This window comes from Salvia splendens, chromosome 20 (genome assembly GCF_004379255.2).
Source record: "Salvia splendens isolate huo1 chromosome 20, SspV2, whole genome shotgun sequence".
Taxonomy (NCBI): Eukaryota; Viridiplantae; Streptophyta; class Magnoliopsida; order Lamiales; family Lamiaceae; genus Salvia; species Salvia splendens.
Genome location: NC_056051.1, coordinates 19,177,464 through 19,195,267, shown reverse-complemented (window position 1 = coordinate 19,195,267; position 17,804 = coordinate 19,177,464). Strand labels below are relative to the sequence as shown.

The window sequence follows — 17,804 nt, the reverse complement described above, 5'->3', positions numbered from 1 at the left end:
TCGGCGTCGGAACCGGCGTCAGCGCGGGAATCGGCATGGCGACGCCAATTTTGACGCCGATTTCGCCCACGCCGGTTCCAATGGTTCGGCGTCAAACCGGCGTGGGCGAAAAATCGGCGTGGCGGTGGTGACGCCGGTTATTGTGGATGCTCTAAGAGACGGTTAAGAGATGTAGGGTTGCAGGTGTTGTCTCTTAGTTAAGAGATAAGATGAAAAGTACAGTGAGACCCATGAATAGTGAAGAGATGCGACGGTTAAGAGACAAATAAGAGATAATGTAGGGATAAGAGACAACGTGGTGGATGATCTTTTTCACTATTTTATAGGAGTATTACATAGAGCGAGAAAAACGGGTATTAAATATCTAACGGGCAATGCTTTTAAATTGAAAAAGGCAACGGAAAAATAAATTATTGCAAGTAACCTTAAGATTATGTGGCAAAGCTTACACTTTACTACATGCTTTTTACAAGGTTTTTCAATCATAATCTCTATCATTTTCCATTTTCTAAGTCATGCCATACCGTTAGGTGAAAGAGACAATAATTCAATGATGTCATGATTTTGAATTGTTTATTTCATGGTTTTCCTTCTATCACTATGTACCTTAATTTTGCTTAAATAATACAGTGATTATATTATATTAATATTAATTTTAATAATATATTTATGTTTGTCGTAGTTGAGTAGTATCTCTATATTTTTATTATAATTAAATAATTTCATATTTAATCTCTCTTTATTTAACTACTTATTTTTTAGATTTTGTATTTAAAATAAATGTTTTTATTATAGTGAAATAGATGAAGTATTTGATAATTATGACAAATATGTTGTACTTAAGACTTATCTAAATTGATTTTGATCTAGTATTGTTTTTAAATCGTTGTAATGTGTCGGTAGAATTATATTAAAGGATTTGATTAGTTAGGTAGTATTTAATTATTGAGGGAACATCATTTTTGGTCCACGAACTTTGCCAAAGTATCATTTTAGGTCCGTGAACTTTGAAAATATCATTTTAGGTCCGTGAACTTTGAGTTAGTATCATTTGATGTACTTTTTACTATTTCCAAGTTTTTTTGGACGAAAATACCCCAAATAACTTAAAGTGTATATATTTTTAATAAATTTATCATATATTCATATTTTTTTATAAAATCTTTACAATATATTTTTGACAAATTTTCTAAATATAATTTGACCTTAAATATTACCACTTAATTTTGTGACATGCAAGTAAAAGTGCTTCTTCAATTTTTTATATTATTTTTTTTTAAAATTGAATAAAGAACTTTCTTTAATAATAAAAAATTGAATAAAGATCTTTTATAAATATCTTTACAATATATTTTTAAAAAAAATTCTAAATATAATTTGACCTTCAATATTATCATTTAATTTTGTGACATGCAAGAAAAGATCTTTATTCAATTTTTTATTATTAAAGAAAAGTTCTTTATTCAATTTTTTAAAAATAATATAAAAAATTGAAGAAGCAATTTTACTTGCATGTCACAAAATTAAGTGATAATATTTAAGGTCAAAATTATATTTAGAAAATTTGTAAAAAATATATTGTAAAGATATTTATAAAAAATCATGAGTATATGATAAATTTATTAAAAATATATATACACTTTAAGGTATTGAGGGTATTTTCGTCTAAAAAAACTTGGAAATAGTAAAAAGTACATCAAATGATACTAACTCAAAGTTCACGGACCTAAAATGATATTTTCAAAGTTCACGGACCTAAAATGATACTTTGGCAAAGTTCGTGGACCAAATGTTCCCTCTTAATTATTTTCCATGAGGAAAATGACGTCACAAAGTTGTCAAATAAAAATTAAGTTTAAAACAGCGGAGGAATGGCTACCTGCTAAACAGGTAGAAACTCATCAAATTATCAAAGAGAAATAAAATCAATTAATTAATTCCTCCAAATAAAATATAAAAAAGACAAAGCTGTAGCAGTGTTTAGAACTGAAGGGGAGTAGAGAGAGAGGAAAGCTACAGAAAGATGGCCGATTGATTGAGCCGATTGAGATGCCCTTCTTCTACTCAGAGTGTTGATAGCTTCAATTCAAAAGTAAATTAACCAATCAAAACTCAGCATTTCCTGCTAAATTTAGGGGAAAATGGAGGCGACTGGGGGAATGGTGGCTGGATCACACAAAAGGAATGAGCTAGTTAGAATTCGCCATGATTCTGATAGCGGGGTATGAAACTTTTGCCCTAGGTCACACTGCATTTTGGTTCTAGTTGTTGAATTATTCTTTTAATTTTAATTTTTTATTGTAATTTGGGTTTTGGATCTGACTTTTGGTAGTATAGGAGTGATTTAGGCAGCTGAAGTTTGGATCTTGGAGTGGATTCAGAAATGGTTTTAGATCTCTATTGTTCCTTTTAGCTTTTTGATTGAATTAGGTTGAAAACAGTTTGTAAAATGCTGTGGTTAGATCTGTGCTGAGTTGTTATTGGAATGGACTAGTGTTGTTTGTGTGGAATTTGGATATAGGAGCTCAGATTTACTTGATTGATGTTTCATACTCTTTTAATTTAGTTTTAGTGTAAGATTTATGCTGTAATTAGAAAGTTCATGTGATCTGCATCTATCATTACTTTATTTAATGCTCTGATCATGCATGGAAGGGATCTGATTCTATGGATTGATTTGGTTTCGATTGTCTTCTGATCATTGCAATGCTTGTCATATATGCAGTCCAAACCGGTGAAGAATCCGAATGGCCAGATATGCCAGATTTGTGGAGATACTGTTGGAGTGACTGCCACTGGTGATGTCTTTGTTGCTTGCAATGAGTGTGCGTTCCCGGTTTGTCGTGCTTGTTATGAGTATGAGCGGAAAGATGGGAATCAGGCTTGTCCACAGTGTAAGACTCGTTACAAGAGACTCAAAGGTTAGTTGGCTTCGTATGCTTTACATGAAGAATCTTGTTACCTGTTTTTCCTGCTGAATAGAGGCATATGGACTTATTTATTCTGTCATAGGGAGTCCGAGAGTTGATGGGGATGATGATGAGGATGGGGATGATGATTTGGAGAATGAGTTTAATTATGGTCAAGGAAAAATGAAGGCTAGATCTCAGTGGCAGGCTGATGAGGTTGAGCTCTCTGCATCGTCTAGACATGAATCTCAGCAACCAATCCCTCTACTTACCAATGGGCAGCAAGTAAGCCAAGCAAACATGTTACTGATAAATACATGTATTAGAACATGATTTGAATCTAGTCACGTCCAAACTCCCACGCTCGGTTATACATAAAGAAATCAGATCAACTTATCAAAGTCACTCTCGTCAATCAGTCATAGTTGCTGTTATTTATCTACATCTGAATTAGATCCTATGTGCTTTGCTCTTTGCCTTGTGATGCATTTGTCATCAACTCTTATTTTGTGGACAAAGTGTAATTTGATTCTCTAATGTTGTTGATAATTGATAGGTCTCTGGTGAGATTCCTCCTTCTATACAAGACACTCATTCTGTTAGAAGCACATCCGGTCCTTTGGGCCCTGGAGACCGTGTTCACTCCCTCCCTTATGTTGATCCACGCCAGCCGGGTAATTTCTTGTTAAATATATTCGTTTATTATGGCATTCACCATTTTGGTTTCGTGCAAACAATTTACAATACCATCGATTTCTGCAGTTCCTGTAAGAATAGTTGACCCTTCTAAAGACTTGAATTCTTACGGGCTTGGAAACGTTGACTGGAAGGAGAGGGTGGAAGGTTGGAAACTAAAACAGGAGAAAAACATGGTAAATATGAACAGCAGATACAGTGAAGGGAAAGGGGATATTGAAGGCACTGGGTCGAATGGAGAAGAACTGCAAATGTAATTTTCTATCTAGATTTCCCTCCGGAAATTCTAGTAATTATCTCTCGTTTTGATTTGTACATCAGAAGGGATGCTAATAGTTTGGGTTGTTGACAGGGCTGATGATGCTCGCTTACCTATGAGCCGTGTGCAGCCTATTTCCTCAACTCATCTTACTCCCTACCGTGTTGTGATCATTCTTCGGTTGATTATCTTGGGTTTTTTCTTGCAATACCGTTGTACCCATCCGGTGAAAGATGCTTATCCTTTGTGGCTGACATCAGTTATCTGTGAAGTTTGGTTTGCCTTATCCTGGCTTCTTGACCAGTTTCCGAAATGGTATCCAGTTAGTCGAGAGACTTTTCTTGAAAGACTTGCATTGAGGTTAGTGAAAGTGTTTCAAGTTCAGTCCATATGCTGAATCTCACTCTCTGGATAAGTTTTTTGTGAAATATGATCATGTCCTAAATTTTCTCTTCTCCGTTCACAGATACGACAGAGAGGGTGAGCCTTCCCAGTTAGCACCTATTGATGTGTTCGTCAGTACTGTGGATCCCATGAAAGAGCCTCCTCTTGTAACTGCCAACACTGTCTTGTCCATCCTGGCCGTGGACTACCCTGTTGATAAAGTATCATGCTATGTTTCTGATGATGGTGCTGCAATGCTAACATTTGAAGCCCTCTCTGAGACAGCTGAGTTTGCTAAGAAATGGGTGCCTTTCTGCAAGAAGCATCATATTGAACCTAGGGCCCCTGAGTTCTATTTTCAACAGAAAATAGATTACTTGAAGGACAAGATTCAACCTTCCTTCGTTAAAGAACGCAGAGCAATGAAGGTGAGTCAAGAGTCTCTTATTGTATCATATACTAAAGCAGGGAACAAGTTGACAGTGGGCTGTAATTGTATTTCTTAATTCTTAATATGTTTTCTGCAGAGAGAATACGAAGAATTCAAGGTCAGGATAAATGCTCTTGTTGCAAAGGCTCAAAAGATGCCTGAAGAAGGGTGGACAATGCAAGATGGAACTGCTTGGCCTGGGAACAACACACGGGATCATCCAGGAATGATTCAGGTATATTTTTATCCCTCAACTATACGTTACATACTTTCATGTTTATCATCTTGCAATTCTTACTCATGTCTCTCATCAACAGGTCTTTCTGGGGCATAGCGGGGGTTTTGACACCGATGGAAATGAGTTGCCTCGATTGGTTTATGTTTCTCGTGAGAAACGTCCTGGATTCCAGCATCACAAGAAAGCTGGAGCTATGAATGCATTGGTGAGTGATTGGTAATTGTGTTGCTTGAACAAGTGGGGGACGAGCAATCTTTTCTGACTTTCTTCAACATTCTCTCTCGGGTAATTGATGATGTTTTGTCATGACCTATTGTTTCCTTATGTGCTTCAGATTCGTGTCTCTGCTGTCCTCACAAATGGAGCATATATTTTGAATGTTGATTGTGATCACTACTTCAATAACAGCAAAGCTTGTAAAGAAGCCATGTGCTTCATGATGGATCCTGCATATGGAAGGAAGACTTGCTACGTTCAGTTTCCACAACGTTTTGATGGCATCGACTTGCACGATAGATATGCTAATCGCAACATTGTCTTTTTCGATGTATGTGTCCTTCAAATTTAGAAGCCCTTACTGTTTGATTCTGTGATATCTATCTCATTTAAATGTTGTCTTAAATTTTCGTCTCTGCAGATTAACTTGAAAGGGTTGGATGGCCTTCAAGGTCCCGTCTATGTGGGAACAGGGTGCTGCTTCAACAGACAAGCATTGTATGGCTATGACCCTGTCCTAACGGAAGAGGATCTGCAGCCAAACATTATTGTCAAGAGCTGTTGTGGCTCGAGGAAGAAGGGGAGGCATGCCAATAAGAAATACGTCGATAAGAAGAGAGCAGCTAAAAGGACTGAATCGACCATCCCTATCTTTAATATGGAGGACATAGAAGAGGGTGTAGAAGGTTGGTTCTCATACTTGTCCTGTGTAAAAGTAGCACCAAATGGAAGATTTCTTAAATTGTAGAAATTGATGCAATTGCTTTCGTGACAGGATACGATGATGAGAAGTCACTTCTTATGTCCCAAAAGGGCTTGGAGAAGCGCTTTGGTCAATCGCCCGTCTTCATTGCTGCCACCTTCATGGAAATGGGAGGCATACCGCCCTCGACGAATCCTGCAACTCTTTTGAAAGAAGCCATCCACGTCATTAGTTGTGGATATGAGGATAAGACTGAGTGGGGTAAAGAGGTATTCTCTTGTGCTTCATTTATGTTTCAATCTAATCTGTGGTTTTTTTGGTTTCTTAAAATGAAGTTAAACTCGGTTGCGTCTACTGTTTGCTTCAGATTGGGTGGATCTATGGTTCCGTCACAGAAGATATTTTGACCGGGTTTAAGATGCATGCACGTGGATGGATTTCCATCTACTGCATGCCTCCTCGCCCGGCATTCAAGGGTTCGGCTCCTATCAATCTGTCTGATCGTCTCAACCAGGTGCTTCGGTGGGCTCTAGGCTCCATTGAGATTATGCTTAGCAGGCATTGCCCTATATGGTACGGCTACAATGGGAAACTGCAGCTCTTGGAGAGGCTCGCGTATATCAACACCATCGTGTACCCGCTCACCTCGATCCCATTGCTCGCTTACTGTGTTCTTCCTGCCATATGTCTTCTTACTAACAAATTTATCATTCCTGAGGTCAGTAACGAACGTGATTCTAATCTGTCTTTTTCGTCTGCAGATTCTTGTATGGGTGAATCTCTAACTCCGTCGATCAAATTGATATATCCTTTTGCAGATAAGCAACTTTGCTAGCATGTGGTTTATTCTCCTCTTTGTCTCTATTTTCGCCACTGGCATACTGGAAATGAGGTGGAGTGGTGTCAGTGTCGAGGACTGGTGGAGAAACGAGCAGTTCTGGGTCATCGGAGGGACGTCAGCGCATCTCTTCGCTGTCTTCCAGGGTCTTCTGAAGGTGCTCGCTGGAATCGACACCAACTTCACAGTCACATCGAAGGCGTCCGACGAGGACGGCGACTTCGCAGAGCTCTACGTGTTCAAGTGGACCTCCCTCCTCATCCCCCCTACCACCGTGCTCATGTTCAACATAGTTGGGATCGTGGCCGGCGTCTCGTACGCCATCAACAGCGGGTACCAGTCATGGGGCCCGCTCTTCGGGAAGCTCTTCTTCGCCATATGGGTGATTGTCCACTTGTATCCCTTCCTCAAGGGTCTTCTCGGGCGGCAGAACCGCACCCCGACCATCGTCATCGTCTGGTCGATCCTCCTCGCCTCCATCTTCTCGCTGCTGTGGGTCCGCATCGACCCTTTCACTTCAGAAGCGTCGAAGCGGGCAGCACAAGGGCAATGTGGTGTTAACTGCTAAGTTACACTTAACCCCACATGTGTGTATATATATACCAAGTCATGAAACCTAGAAACGACGTCGCTCGTGTACTCATCTTTTGGGGGAGTAAGCTAAGCTTTAAGCTTTAAGCTTTAAGCTTTATGGTATCAATCTTTTATGTTAGGACTATAGATTTTTGGCCAATTTCGATTCAAACTATAATTTTTTTTGTATACAGTGTTGTTTCAAGCAAGCATTGAATTTTATATTTATGGGATTATAAGTAATTTTAAACTTGTTAATGTAATTCCAGTGCAGTTCATTTAAATTTATTTCAATTTTGCTCCTATTATTGTAGTATTATTCTTCATCTTCTTCTATGTCTATCAAAATCCTCTTGCACGCCTCGTAGCACATGAAAGAGATGCCAGCAGCCGGCCCAAGCTTCAAGCAGCTTGGCCCGAGCCCTCTGTACAGGCCCTCGAGCCCTTCCCGTTCGAGTATACTTGCAAGAGCATGGAGCACATTCTTGTACACGTGCCTCCTGCTCACTGCCCCGACCTGCATATGCTTACGAGCCACTTCAAGAGGGAACGTGGTGGAGCTGGAAATGGCGCCAGCTGCTGAGCCGATGAGGAGGGTCTCGATGTTGCCAATCTTCTCCTGCTTGAAGATTTTCCGGTAGCCATTTCGCAGAGTGTCTTATGCCCAATAGTTGGTTGCAGCGTACGGGATCACTCCGATGAGACTCGGAGTGAGGCCTCTGTAGAGCTCAGGTAACCCGCCCTCTTCCAATATTTTAAGGAAGGCGTCAAGCAAGCCGTTGTATGCACCGCTCTGCGTAAAGGAAGCAGGGCAATGCGGGTAAAAAGGTGAAACTCGTGTGGAAATGGAGGTAAGGGTAGCTATTCGGGCGGTTTTACCTGTATGGTTAGTCGGGTCTTGACCAACTCGAGGGGGTACGTTATTAGAGTCGAGCTGACACCAGCACAAGCCCCCGCTACCAATGAAGGAGGGACGCGTAATTTTGGCTGTTCCCCGAGTTGTTTTTGTGAGACGTTCTTGTTAACAGTGTCGTAAACGAATAACTGCAGGAAACAGAACTCTTAGGACCGGATACGAACTATGTAATAAGCAGTAAACTGCAAAATTGAAGAATCAAGCAAAAAAACTAAAGATTTTCATCCCAAACCTACAATAGCAGCCCAACTGAAGAGGAAGAGGAAGAGGAAGGGTTATAAAATCAGCATATGATGCAACTCAGTTTCAAGTACACACAAACAACATATTGATTCAATGTCAAAGCAATCAATTGACAACACTATCCATCATACTTCAATAAAAGAAACTACATAAACACACACACAAACACAATCAACACTACAAAAGCAATATACACAGACTAAAAACCACCCTTCCAACCTTATACCTCGATGGCTTTGCTAGGTGCAACGCGAATCACATTGACGAAATTGCCCCTTCCACCCCTCACTCTGCATAATATTATGGAACACCTCCGAGCTAGAATTCCCACTGCTCCCAACCATCAAATGAGTCCTGATCGTCTCCAATGGCGCGACAGCAGTCCTAGAGACGGCCCCCGCGATCCCCCCCACTGATCAACCTCCTCAAAGAGGGGTTAGAAACCTTAACCTTAAACTTAAACTTAAGCCCCCTTTTCTTCTTCCCATCCACCAACTCACCATCCTCCTCCTGAATCTTGAAACCCTCAGGCAATGAAACATACTTAACTTGTTGGAATTATCAATTTGATAACTACTTAGTTATCAAGTTGATTAAGTTAGAAGCTTCTTAAGTACTTAGTTGTCGATTTGATAACCAACTTAGTTATCAATTTGATAACTATCTCTTAAGTAGTAAAATCAAAAATGATCACCACTTATCTTTCCTAAGCCTATATATATGTGTGGGGGTTGAAGGAGAGATCAAAACAAGATCAAGATCACAATTCTCTAAACTAGTTCTCTCATTTAGCCATTTAGGAGCATAGTCTCCTCAATTCTCGAAACTCCGAAAGTTCGCCGGTGCCTAGAGAGTTTGAGGTGCTTCTACTCTCTAGGACGAAGTCGTTTTATCTTTGGGGACACTACGCCAATCCGTGAGCACTAGCCGATGCGTAATTTGTCTTGCGGAAAGAGGGCTTTCCTCGACTCGACTTATAGTTAGTACTGTAATTTTCTATTTTCGTTGTAATTTCTGTTTCAGTTGTATTTGTATTGCTTTTCGGTTGTAATAGTTAGAGTACTGCCTGTAAACGGCTCGGGAATTTTCCCAATTTTATCCAACAGTCGCAAGACAAATTAGTCGTACTCTAGGTGATGTCGGCCGAAGTTACGATGGACGGAAACCATGGAGCTGGAGGAAACGAACACCAACAAAATGGATCTACTTTTTCTGCTGCCAAAACATCGGTGTTGACACCTGTTTCGACCTCGAGGGTGATGACTCAGGCCGATAAGCCAGAGAAATTTAAGGGCTCTGAATTTAAACGTTGGCAACAAAAGATGTTGTTCTACCTAACTACGTTAGGTGTTGCCAACTTCCTCAAGGAAGATGCGCCAGTCGTATCTGAGGAAGAGACGGACTTCCATGTCCGGAATGCCTATGATGCTTGGCATCAAGGCGATTTCTTGTGCAAGAATTACGTCCTGAACTGCTTAGAGGATAGTCTTTATTCTATCTTCGCAGGGACTAAGACCTCAAAAGAATTGTGGGAGGCTCTTGACAAGAAGTACCGCGTCGAGGACGCCGGTACAAAAAAGTATGTAGTTGCAAAATTTTTGGACTACAAGATGGTGGACTCTCGTTCAGTGGTGGCGCAAGCCGAAGAGCTGCAAATCATAATCCATGATGTCCACGCTGAAGGAATGGTCTTACCAGATCAGTTCATTGTTGCGGCAATGATTGAGAAACTTCCTCCGTGCTGGACAGATTTTAAAAATTATCTGAAGCACAAACGAAAGGAGATGAAGCCTGAAGACCTGATTGTTCGTCTTCGTGTCGAAGAGGACAACATGCGCTATCATCAGAAGCCGGGAAGCTCGGAAGACTCAAAGGCAAATCTGATAGAGCGAGGAAGATCCTCAAAACGTCCCCGCCCAAATGAGAAAGATAAAGGGAAAGGGAAGGCAGTTGCCCGAAAGTTTGAAGGCAACTGCTATAACTGTGACAAACCGGGTCATATGGCGAAGGACTGCCGAAAACCCAAGAAAAAGAAAGCCAAGAAAGACTTGAACCTGGTCGAGAAGAACTTCGATGAGGATGACTTGGCGGCCGTGGTCTCTGAAGTGAACCATGTAGATAACCCAAAGTCTTGGTTTATCGACACTGGAGCGACTGTACATGTCTGCTCAGATCGAAATCAGTTTTCAACATACAAACAAGTCGAAGGGAAAAAGCTTCACATGGGCAACCAAAACTCATCTGAAGCTATCGGCTTGGGAGAAGTGAAGCTCAAGATGACGTCAGGTCATGAGCTGAAACTGAAGGATGTGCTGCATGTCCCAGACATCCGGAAGAACCTGGTTTCGGGTAGCCTACTTGTTAGTCATGGTTTCAAGTTAGTTTTTATGTCTGACAAGTTTGTACTGACTAAGTTTGGTACTTTCCTTGGAAAAGGTTATCTTTCCAATGGCCTGTTCAAACTAAATGTAACGGTTGTGCGCCGCACTCCGAAATTATCAAGTAATGAAAATGATGCATCTTCTTCTTACTTGCTTGAGTGCTCTGATTTATGGCATTGTAGATTGGGACATGTAAATTTAAATGCTATAAAAAGATTAGTGAATCTCGATTTACTAAAAGTCAACAAATTCAACTCACTTGAAAGATGTGAGGTGTGTGTTGAAGCTAAAATGACTAAGCTGCCATTTCACTCGGTAGAACGGAGCACGAAACCGCTAGAGTTGATCCATACAGATGTATGTGATTTGAAAGTTGTGCAAACTAGAGGTGGTAAAAAATATTTTATCACATTTATTGATGATTGCACAAGGTATTGTTACCTTTATCTGTTAAGAGGTAAAGATGAGGCAATTGAAGCGTTTAAAGACTTCAAAAATGAAGCCGAAAATCAACTTAGTTGTCAAATTAAGTGTGTTCGAAGTGATAGAGGTGGCGAATATGTAGCCCCGTTTGCAGAATTATGTCATGCGAGTGGTATAATTCACCAAACTACAGCTCCTTATTCTCCCCAATCGAACGGCGTTGCTGAACGCAAAAATCGAACATTGAAAGAAATGATGAATGCTCTTTTGATTAATTCAGGGTTACCCCAGAACATGTGGGGGGATGTTGTGTTAACAGCGAATCATATCCTGAATAAAATTCCACTTAAAGGTAGGGATGTGACTCCTTACGAGTTGTGGAAAGGAAAGAAACCATCGTATTCATACCTCAAAGTCTGGGGATGTTTAGCGAAGGTGGAAGTGCCTCTTCCAAAACAAGTTATAATTGGCCCCAAAACAGTCGATTGTATCTTTATTGGATATGCACTCAACAGCTACGCCTATCGTTTCTTGGTCCATAAGTCAGCTGTGCCTGACATAGCTGAAGGAACGACCATGGAATCAAGGAATGCTATATTCTTTGAGAATGTTTATCCTTGTAAGAAGCAAGAGGACCATTCTAGTGAAAGAATGGTGGATGAAGCTACTAGTTCTCATTCTCTGGAAAGGACGAAGCCAAGTACTGAGAATGAAGAACCAAGACGTAGCAAAAGAGCCAGAGTTGCAAAGACCTTTGGCCCCGACTTTATTACTTTTATGTTGGACGATGAGCCAAAGTCACTAGCAGAAGCTCTGTCTGGCCCAGATGCACCATTCTGGCTAGAAGCGATCAATAGTGAAATTGAATCAATTATGAGAAATAACACATGGGTGCTAGTGGACTTGCCAGAAGGTTGTAAGCCTTTAGGGTGCAAGTGGATCCTGAGAAGGAAATATAAAGCTGATGGTACTATTGATAAGTACAAAGCTCGTTTAGTCGTGAAAGGCTTTAAGCAGAAAGAATGATATGACTTCTTTGATACCTATTCACCGGTTACGAGAATCACTTCTATTCGGATGCTTCTTGCGATTGCTTCATTGCACAATCTTGAGATTCATCAAATGGATGTGAAAACTGCATTTCTGAACGGTGAATTGGAAGAAGAGATATATATGGAGCAACCTGAAGGGTTTGTTGTACCTGGCCAAGAAAGGAAGGTATGCAAACTAGTGAGGTCTCTATATGGATTAAAGCAAGCGCCATTGCAATGGCACTTGAAGTATGACAAAGTGATGTTGTCAAATGGATTTACTATCAACGAGTGTGATAAGTGTGTTTATATTAAAAACACAGATAATGAGTTTATTATTGTGTGTCTTTATGTAGACGATATGTTGATTATGGGCAGTAATAATCGCATTATCAACAAGACGAAAAATATGTTGAAAAGAAATTTCGACATGAAAGATATGGGTCTAGCTGATGTAATTCTTGGAATCAAGATTGTAAGAGATCACGAGGCAATTACTTTGACACAATCTCACTACGCCGAGAAAGTGCTCAAGAAGTTCCGCTCATTTGATTGTGAGCCAGCTAAGACTCCATTGGACCCTAATGTGCATTTGAGCGTGCACACGGGTGAGCCTATTGCTCAAGAAGAATATGCAAGGATCATAGGGAGTTTGATGTTTATCACAAACTGCACCCGACCTGATCTTGCATGTCCAGTGAACAAGTTGAGCCGATTTACGAGCAATCCAAGTAACGAACATTGGAAAGCTCTTCGTAGAGTTTTGAGATACTTGAAGTATACTCTCAACTTTGGGCTGCGTTACACCAGATATCCCCAAGTACTTGAAGGGTACTGTGATGCAAATTGGATTTCTGATTCAAAAGACTCATTTTCGACAAGTGGGTATGTGTTCACTGTGGGGGGTGGAGCTGTTTCATGGAAGTCAACGAAACAAACCTGTATAGCTCGATCCACCATGGAATCTGAATTTATCGCTCTAGATAAAGCAGGGGAAGAAGCCGAGTGGCTTAGAAACTTCCTAGAAGGCATCCCATGTTGGAAGAAGCCAGTGCCCACAGTAGTGATACACTGTGATAGCCAAGCGGCTATAGGGAGAGCACATAATAGTTTGTATAACGGAAAGTCTCGACATATACGTCGAAGGCACAATATCGTGAGGCAATTGATCACGAGTGGTGTTATCTCAGTTGATTATGTAAAGTCAAAAGATAACTTAGCGGATCCATTAACCAAAGGGTTATGCCGTGATCAAATGCTTAAGCTGCTAGAAGGAATGGGGTTGAAAACCACATCTAAAAGATGATTATAGTGGTAACCCAACCATACGATTGGAGATCCCATGAGCTTGGTTCAATGGGAAAACGAAGCTATACGAATCTAGTCGTAACACTCAGAAGAACTTAGTCTTCGCCCATTCCTTAGAAAGCATTGAGTGTTGTAACCTGCACGTGGTAAGAGGTTAAGTCTTTGACTTTTAATGATTATTGGAAACCTCTAGGAGGTAGAGTATAGCAGGATACTCGAGAAAGAATCACCTATGTAAGTGAGAAGTGAGGGCCGCTTCAAAATGTGTAAAATCACTTATGAATCCAAAGTGGTGTTCCATGGCCAGAAAAGGACACAAACGTGAGAACTGACGAGTTTGTAAACAATATTGTGTCAATACTATTGTCTCGGTATACACCAAGGAGGAATGGTTCAAGGCATCACGTCCACCAGGCCGCCAGTATGCCCGATCGTATTGACTATGGAAGGTTCAAAGCCCCAAGCTACCATTTCAAATGCAATATTATTTCTTGAGAATTGAGGCTAGCGTCTGCATACATTCATATTCATTCCTCAGATAGAGGTGTGACTAAGATGTTGGTTTGAGCTTGTGAAGCTCTAACCAATGTGGGGGATTGTTGGAATTATCAATTTGATAACTACTTAGTTATCAAGTTGATTAAGTTAGAAGCTTCTTAAGTACTTAGTTGTCAATTTGATAACCAACTTATCAATTTGATAACTATCTCTTAAGTAGTAAAATAAAAAATGATCACCACTTATCTTTCCTAAGCCTATATATATATGGGGGGGTTGAAGGAGAGATCAAAACAAGATCAAGATCACAATTCTCTAAACTAGTTCTCTCATTTAGCCATTTAGGAGCATAGTCTCCTCAATTCTCGAAACTCCGAAAGTTCGCCGGTGCCTAGAGAGTTTGAGGTGCTTCTACTCTCTAGGACGAAGTCGTTTTATCTTTGGGGACACTACGCCAATCCGTGAGCACTAGCCGAGGCGTAATTTGTCTTGCGGAAAGAGGGCTTTCCTCGACTCGACTTATAGTTAGTACTGTAATTTTCTATTTTCGTTGTAATTTCCGTTTCAGTTGTATTTGTATTGCTTTTCGGTTGTAATAGTTAGAGTACTGCCTGTAAACGGCTCGGGAATTTTCCCAATTTTATCCAACATAACTAACAAATCAGCATAAGGCAATTTGAAACCCCCATTTTCATTGTTTCCAGAAACACAGGAAAACAAGCCACCACCAGGGTAAAAGTTGCAATCTTGGAGATTCCTCTGAAGCCTTAAATTGGAATTCAACGAGGAAAAACCATTTCTATTGGAATTCAAAGATTGCATTTTTACCCTCGTATTCAACTTAAAAGCTCAAGACTGCTATTTTGCACCTCCCTATTCTCTCTTGAACTCAATAACAGTTTCTTGGAATGTTAGAAAGGTGAAAAAGGAATGCTTGAAGTGGAAAATTCCAATCCAAGGGTAGGTGAGGGAGAGAGTAATTTCAACGATATGCTACAATTGTGCAAGAAAATGAAAACATTTTAGGAATGAGGGAAAATATAGTCTCCCATTGGTGGAATACAATTCTAATAAAAAGTCATGCAGGAGCTGAGCGTCCAACTCCAACCGCCTTGTTTTGATTTTTGAAGAATATTTGAATTAATCTTTTTTTAGACAATAATATACATTTCCGTTTACATGAGTATGAATGACACCTGTATATAGACATTTTAATGTGCGTATACTCTTATATAATAATAATAATAATAATAATAAATAATAAGTAGTATATTACTATTATTATTATTATTATTTAAATCCCAATAATTTATATTTCTTCGTCTGCTATCAATAGCTTATGCCTTATGTTATGGATGATACTAAATGGTAATGTAAAAATAAAATAATTTTTTTTGAATAATTCTTGATATAATTGTTTCCTGCATTAATTCAAATTACATTTTAATATTTCACCAAAACTTATACAGTATTATCGACTTACCGTAATCACATTTAAATCAAATTCGTCATATTTACAAGTTCACTGCTATACTACTCGTCGTAATTGCATTTGAATCTGGACATTCTATGCTCTTTTTTGAAAATAAAACATAATTGAAGCGTCCAAATTTAAAAGATTTATTTGACACATTCAATTTAATTATTAGTACTAAGATGACTTAGATAAGCACATACTTTTAATTTAATATTTGGATTGTATTATTAAATTGTGTCGATATTTAGTATAAATGAAAGAATACATCTTCTACTTATAGTGGTGAAATTATTTTATAGTATTTCTTTTAGTATTCTATATCATAATTTAGAAAGCATGCATATAAATCGAAGCTAGGGAAGTAGGGATGCCAATTCAATACAAATTCTATGAATTGATCCATTAGCGCACTAAAATTAAAGGGTTATGGCTAAAATAACTGGTGGGTTAAGCGGGTTAGCCCGCTTGGCTACACAAAAAAGTTACTCCCTTCATCACATAAATAAGATAATTTTAATTAATAGAGTATAGTCAGATGAGATAACCCGAAATCTGAATGTTTAGGATTATAGTTGAAAATTTTTAACTTGATAAAATTCTAGCCCAATTAACTCACAATCCAAATAGAACTGGCTCAAAATCCGATGTGTTATCTCGATTGACATCCCTACACCTGGATTTTGCTGTTTTTTTAGTAGAATCTGTATTGAGTTTTGTGGATATGGAATTGATGGAATTAGCCCTAATTTTTCTCACTCTTATTTTATTTTCTCTTAGTTTATTCACTTTCTACTATATTCTCCTTACTTTTTTGTCTTTTTTATTTTTTCATCTATCTAATTAGCAAATTAAACATTCAGTTCTTAAATTTCGTGCCGAAAAGTTTTGCTGCAATTACAATGGAGCGGAGAGATTATCTCTAAGGTCGACACAAGTTTAATAGTACTATAACAACTAACTACGGAAACAATGTCAGTTTGCGGCCAATTCATTCTCATCTTTCATCAAAAAATTGTTCGATTATGTATCCACTTTATCGGTCATATCACGATGAATGTTTTGATGTAGCGGTGATGACAATTTTAGTTGAGTAATGATGACAGCGTGACAAACTGACAATAGCCCTTCTTTGTTTTTTTTTTGGAAAAATTTGCACTTCTTAATAAATCAAAATTGTTGAGTTTTATTCTACCAAAAATTATTTGTCAAGTTTTACATCAATTTTTTCATCTTATAGTCGACAATGCCCATGCATCATTTAACGAATTTCTTAATAAACCCCAAAATTGGACGCAAATTCGATTCGATTTATGTTAGATATAATTGTATTTTCTTCAATGTTCAAGCTATATTTGAGACTAAATCATGAACTGAAAAAAAATAGAATTGAAGCTATAAAACTGTAATCAACGATTCAACCCTATAAATTATAATCATGACTAAGGGATCCAAAGTTTTTTTTTTATTGAAATTTTTCTGATATTCTATCTCTCAAATAAAATGTCGATAAGAGTAATGGAAAAGGGACAAGGATGTGGAAAAGTTAGATCTTATAGAGTGACGACTAGTAATTGGATGTACCTAGCTATATAATTGTATGGTAGTATTATTCTCGATTTAATTTGATTTAATTGTAAGCTAATTTCGTGGGATAGTTGACTTTTGCATAGGGGATATGGATTAATTACAATACAGTAAGGAAATAAATGCCACGATACACGTGCTTATAGCAATTAAACTTCTAACTTGTAGGGATCGAAAAGTGTCAATTTAAATGTAAACGAAGTCTGTTTAACAAGAATAAGGAGAAATCTGTGAGCTCACAAGACTTGGTTGTATTTGTATTCAGAAAAAAATACATACATACATTTTTTAAATTAAGTGTTTCAGTGATTATTTAGTTCTTAATTTATATAAATATCTTTTTAATGTATATGAATAAGATTGAGTATATACTAATATTAGTCACATAATTTGATAGATAAAGTTATTCCATTCCTAATTATTGTAGTATTAATTATCATGACATGATTCAAATTTTCAGAAATATAAAGAAAAATGAATAGAAAAAATTAATTATTTATATGTCCAACTTTAGTATATAGTTTTATAATACTGACGGAACAAAAAGGAAATTAGTGACATTTAATGGCAAAAACAATACTAATGTAGTACTCCCTCCGTCACATAGTAGATGTCATACTTGAAAGATGACACGAGATTTTAGGAGATGTTATTTTGTGTGTTAAGTGGTGAGAGAAAATATAATTTTATAATGAGT

The 17,804-nt window shown here is 38.4% G+C and overlaps 1 protein-coding gene and 1 pseudogene across 1 annotated transcript; one reads left to right on the top strand and one right to left on the bottom strand.

The window, feature by feature from the left end:
- Positions 1 to 1,983: 1,983 nt before the first annotated feature.
- On the top strand, positions 1,984 to 7,530 carry LOC121782031 (cellulose synthase A catalytic subunit 1 [UDP-forming]-like). Its single transcript, XM_042179733.1, has 14 exons — positions 1,984 to 2,222; positions 2,726 to 2,921; positions 3,013 to 3,194; positions 3,466 to 3,583; positions 3,672 to 3,858; positions 3,958 to 4,224; positions 4,331 to 4,676; positions 4,776 to 4,913; positions 4,996 to 5,121; positions 5,251 to 5,463; positions 5,554 to 5,818; positions 5,908 to 6,104; positions 6,203 to 6,553; positions 6,654 to 7,530. Exons 1-14 carry the CDS (start codon positions 2,142 to 2,144, stop codon positions 7,239 to 7,241), a joined length of 3,255 nt encoding a protein of 1,084 aa, XP_042035667.1. The 5' UTR covers positions 1,984 to 2,141; the 3' UTR covers positions 7,242 to 7,530.
- LOC121782032 lies at positions 7,459 to 14,969 on the bottom strand (annotated as a pseudogene).
- Between the last annotated feature and the right edge of the window lie 2,835 nt (positions 14,970 to 17,804).